This window comes from Geospiza fortis, unplaced genomic scaffold (assembly GCF_000277835.1).
Source record: "Geospiza fortis unplaced genomic scaffold, GeoFor_1.0 scaffold271, whole genome shotgun sequence".
Classification (NCBI taxonomy): domain Eukaryota; kingdom Metazoa; phylum Chordata; class Aves; order Passeriformes; family Thraupidae; genus Geospiza; species Geospiza fortis.
This window is the reverse complement of record NW_005054405.1, coordinates 451,359-456,483: the sequence shown is the minus strand read 5'-3', so window position 1 is coordinate 456,483 and position 5,125 is coordinate 451,359. Positions and strand designations below refer to the sequence as shown.

The 5,125-nt window shown below is 47.6% G+C and overlaps 1 protein-coding gene across 1 annotated transcript in view; it reads right to left on the bottom strand.

Annotated features, from left to right (window-relative positions):
• The window catches only part of SEC23B (SEC23 homolog B, COPII coat complex component), a 13,318-nt gene extending 9,715 nt beyond the window's left edge, over positions 1 to 3,603 (bottom strand). The window contains exons 1-6 of the mRNA XM_031061262.1: positions 3,135 to 3,603; positions 2,083 to 2,140; positions 1,417 to 1,503; positions 1,000 to 1,236; positions 539 to 624; positions 1 to 77 (exon numbers count right to left, since the gene is read on the bottom strand). Of these exons, the coding sequence (XP_030917122.1) occupies positions 1 to 77; positions 539 to 624; positions 1,000 to 1,236; positions 1,417 to 1,503; positions 2,083 to 2,140; positions 3,135 to 3,355 (766 nt within the window). The 5' untranslated portion in view covers positions 3,356 to 3,603. The remainder of the gene's footprint in view (positions 78 to 538; positions 625 to 999; positions 1,237 to 1,416; positions 1,504 to 2,082; positions 2,141 to 3,134) is intronic.
• Positions 3,604 to 5,125: the final 1,522 nt, after the last annotated feature.

Here is a 5,125-nt window from a genome sequence, read left to right as displayed (position 1 = left end):
CTGGCCCTGGGTCCCTCTGCAGCTCTCCAAGCAGATCTGTTAAATTCATGTCAATCTTATGCACAGGCTGCAGGAACCTGCAAAAATTCAAATACAGTGTTTTCTTGCTTCTAAGTTTGGAGACGAAAAAAACTGCCTCTTTGTTCCTGGCACACATAAATTGCACTGAGACAATAATCAGGAGTAAAGAGACATGCAGCAGGTTGTCTTCTTACATGCAAGCTTTCCAAGATAACAAGCCTGTGCAAAATAAAAAATTTGATCAAAGCAAGACATCAGGAACTGACAAGAAGGCAAAGTCACATAAAGAACAGGAAAGAATTTAAAAGGTGAGTTTGCTGAAAGGCATGAGAGCTACCACTGAAAAAGAGAAGCTGAGAAAGAGAAAAGTGTGTTCAATGGAGGTAAATAACTGTGACAAGACAATACCATTTAAATCTTCTTTCCCCTCCTGGGAAAAAGGGTTAGAAACGTGACCTACAGGTATAAAGGGGCATAAAACATCTGCCCTGCTGTGTGCTGTGCAGGTGAAGCTTACCTGCTGGAAATAACAGGCTGCTCTGGAGTTTGAACAGGTCTTCCCTGTTGCATGGGGACAGCTGGCCTCGAAAGCCCAAGCATATCCTAAGAACAGTAAAGAGGAGGCAGAGATGTACTATTCAAACACTAAACATATCACTTGTATTATTATTTAATATACCCTGATAGTGCAGCATTAAATATACTTAAATCTGTAAAATTATTCATCTTTGCACTGCCCTTAGGAATGGATCATGGGTCCATTATGTGAGATACACAAACTCAATCCTGAACAAGCTTCCAAGACATTTACAAAGGCAAAAAGACAGGACAGATACTGGGAGGGCAACAGGCTCACAGTTGAGAGCACCAAGCCCTCCTTTCTCCCAGAGAGCCCTGTGCTTGAGAGCCTGACAGAGCTGAGAGGTACAAGCCCCTGGCCTGGGGGATGGCAGAGCAGCCAGGGATGGCAGAGCACACCTGGAGTTGCTTGGCTGTCAGGTCCTTGGTGCCCCGGAACACGTAGCTCTTGGAAATCCCTTCACAGCTCAGCTCGTGAACCTGGACCATCCGGCCAAAAGTGATGAGCCCCACCAGGGCATCAGGAGGCAGCAGGCTCAGGGACATCTGCAGGGACTCCTTCAGGGCCTGCAAATCCTCCTCCTCCAAGCACGTGTCCACAACATACAGGAAGATCAACGGCGTCTGCGGACCTCGCTGACGTGGGAAGAAATGACATTTTATAAAGCCTCCAGCCAAGGAATAAAATGAGCCCCTTCTTAAGCACCTTGCAGACATGGTATTTATTTGTATTATCCTAAGAATATTTTACACATATATCATTTGTCACAAATAAGACAATTCTGAGAGCTCCAGACTCGCCTGTGGTTCATTTACCTGCACTATGTATTCAATTGTTGAAAACTGAGGCATAAGCTCTGCTGGCTGATTGACTTCAGAAATACCAGCATATGCTGGGGGGAACTGAAAAAGAGAACAAAAAATTAGGACAAGGAAGCTGCAGGACAAAAATGTAGGGCTCTCTTCTGCAGCAGAGCCTGCCCTGCTGCTGATGTGGTTATTTAACTTTTTATTTACTGCCACTGCACCAACCTGATTAATTCATTACAAGAAACCCACAGTGCTTTTCCTAAGCACAGACAACAAGTGGCCAGCAGGATGGACTCAATCCAGTGTAAATAAAAGGTAAGGCTACAAAAGCAACAATGTAGTAGTTGAAATTCTTTTAGCCATAGTTTCTGATGGCAAAAGTCTACTCAAATCTAATGAATTCCATAATCTGCAGGAATAGTAAATATCAGATGCAAAAAACACACTGGGACACATGGAACAAAATAGCATTTTTATCTCCTTACTATGTTCTGCATGTCAGTGAAATCTCTGACAGTATATCAGATAAAGCAGACTGTACTCTAGCCTGGGTTCAGCAAGAGAAGAAGGCCAAGGGAAGGGATCTAGAGAAGCAGAATTGATCTTTAATGTCCAGGGAAGGCCATCAATAAAGTGTTCACTGAAAAGGTGGAAGTGCTTTTTCCAACTCACCTGGTTTCTCTGAAAACAGAAGTTACAAGCCCAAAGCTTGGCCCGATAGTCAACCTGGCTGCAAGGGAAAGATGAGGCATTGGTGTGACTTCAGGAACAATTTTACAGCAAAGCTTCACAATTAATTCATTAATCCATGCTGGTTCACAGCACTCAGGAAGAAACAGACGCTCCAGCTTGAACAGCAAGTGTTTCAGGGACTCAGACTGTGTTTCTATTACCAGCAAGTTCATTAGGTAATCCAGCCCTGCCATTTTTAGGCTTGTCAGCATGAGGGACCAACTGACAGCTCTCTGAAGCTCAACCCTTGGCAGACACAGACTTGGGTTAATAATTCTTTCCTTACACTTAGGCTCATCTCATGTCTTATTGTTTGTGTAGCTGTAGCACACAAGTGCTCCAGTCTCAGAGCAGCATGAGCCATCCACCCAGATCTTGTGCAAACACAGAACAAACAGGCTGTTCCCTGTCCCACAGAGTTTACTCTCCTCAGCCCAGTATAACATCCTGCTAGTGCAGGATGCCACATTCTCATTCCATGACTTTGATCTCATTTCATGTCCTCTCACTGGCATTCCCTGCTTTTTCTCAGCCCAACACCATGCTCCAAGTATGCATGATCATCATATGATCTTAGGACTGAGATATTCCTCTAAAATTACTTCATTATGCTCATACTGGAGCTGACCTACAAGCAGCAGGATGTGTAGGAAGCAGGAAAACAAGTGAATATGAGAGTCCTGAGCATAATATCAGTATAATGGCCATCTTTGTCTATTATGAGTTTCCTCATTCACCATGAAATTCTCTGGAATGCTAAGAGGACTCTCTGCCTTAACAGCCTCCCCAAAGATCCTCCTGTTGCCCTCTGCTCTTGCCAGCTCTAGTAACAGGCATGTTGATGTATGGATTTTAACAAGCCCACCACATCTAAATCAAAGAGGCTGCCAGGCATAGGGCAGAGAAAAAGGGGAATAAGGAAGCAGTGAAGCTCAGACGAAAATTAGGTCCTACCCAGCCCCTTCCAACATCCCCATCCGAGCAACTCCTACCAGAGAGGGTTGAGCACAGCTTTGCAGGTGGGCCTGCTGCAAAGCACTGGTTCATACTGCACGGGGGGCAGGTCCAGGCGCTCCTTCAGCGGGGTCAGGAGACAGGCCAGGGGCACAACCATCCTGGTGGCCTCCAGCCTGCTGGAGGGCCACACGTTCCAGCTGAAGCGCACTCCGTCGCGCTCCTCGTTCTGCTGGATGAACTCCAGGTACGTCGCCATGGCCCCACAGAAGCTCCTGAAGGACAGAAAAAGGCACCTTCAGGCCACTGGTGTGGGCAACAGGCCTGCAAAGGAGGTCAGCACATAACTACAGGTGAGGGCACAAGGCACTGCAGGACAATGTGTGTGCAGCCAACACAGCACAATGCATTAATCCCATTATCAACTAAACCACGTGACTCCATTAATCTCTTCTGTCCAGTGCTCTCATCAACATTACAGCCAATTAAAACACCATCAAATCCAACAAAGAAACAAGGAAAGCCGACACTCAAAGTCAGAATGCAAGAGGTTGGTGGGTTTTTTTCCTTATGATTCACTTTTAACATCTCAAAATCCAATCAGCCTCATGCTGGCCTCAAGGCAATCCTGCCTGACTGGGTCAGTAAAGGAAAACAGGCCAGACTTGCAACACGTCCTGGAGCCTTCAGCTGAAATGTTGCAGGGAGAAAAGGAGGCCAAGTCTGACACCAAACCAGTCACAAATGTCACCAAGCTGCCAGCCTGACCTGCTTACAAAGGGAAGCGAGTACATGACAAAATATCAAAAAACACCCACTCTGCATGGCATCATTGTGCCACTGTAAGGAAGGAACTGAGTATCCAGAAGACTTCAGAAACATCAAGGAGGAATATCCCCAACACAACAGAAGAGTCATTCTCTGTTGTCTCACTAAACTCTTCAAAATAAGGCACAAAAAACAGCTTCCAGGCCATCACTACTTTTGATTTCTCTGAGAAAGGCAAGGACAAGCTTACCAAAAAACTTACTCATCAAATACAGACCACAAAAACACCACACAGCACTAGCAGCAACTCACAGAGCCAAAAGCAGCAGCTCCACAACCTGCTTCAGACAAGGAAACTCAGAGGTTCACCTACAGCTGTAGATGCTCCAGGACTACCTTACTCCTGGTCCTCACTGCAGGTGGGATATTCATACACATGAGAAATCAGAAGCAACACATCCCCTCAGAGGAGGGGAAGTTTTGGTGTAATATTTTCCTACAGAACTCCAAATTCACTGACATTTTCCTCTATGCTATTAAGGATGTAAATCAAGCTTAGGCAGAATTGCCCCATGTTTCCACCCCCGTCACTGGATGGACAAACAGAAGGGTTCACAACACATCCCCACCACAAACAGGTCTGTCAAAGTGAAACTCAGAGCTGAGTCTGCCTGTAAAAGATCCCGCACATCAGGACAGCAATACAAACACTTGACAACCTCAGGCATGCAGCACAGCCACAGGGCAGATTTATTCCATGTTTCTCCAGCTGCAGCCCAGCATCACTTCCCTGCCCCAGGCAGAGCCCCGACTGCCATGCTGGGTTTGACATGGGTTGTGGCCCTAGTTTGGGGTCAGGACAGGTGTAATGGCCCAGCTGGTATGCTTGGTATGGCTATGGGGGACACCAGAGACCCCAGACCACTGATCCCCGGCACGGCCAAAGGGCAAAGCACTGCTGACCCTCCACAGGGGACACGCCTGACCCCAGCCCTGCCCCGGGGGACACTGCCAATGCCCAGCCCGGCCGAAGCGAACAGCGCTGAGCCCCTGCTGCTCTGTGGGACACCACTGACCACCCTCCACATCCCTTCAGGGGACACTGCTAACCGCCCCCTCCACACCCCTTCAGGGGACACCACTGACCACCCTCCACACCCCTTCAGGGGACACCGCTGACCACCCTCCACACCGCTGACCACCCTCCACATCCCTTCAGGGGACACCGCTGACCACCCTCCACGCCCCTTCAGGGGACACC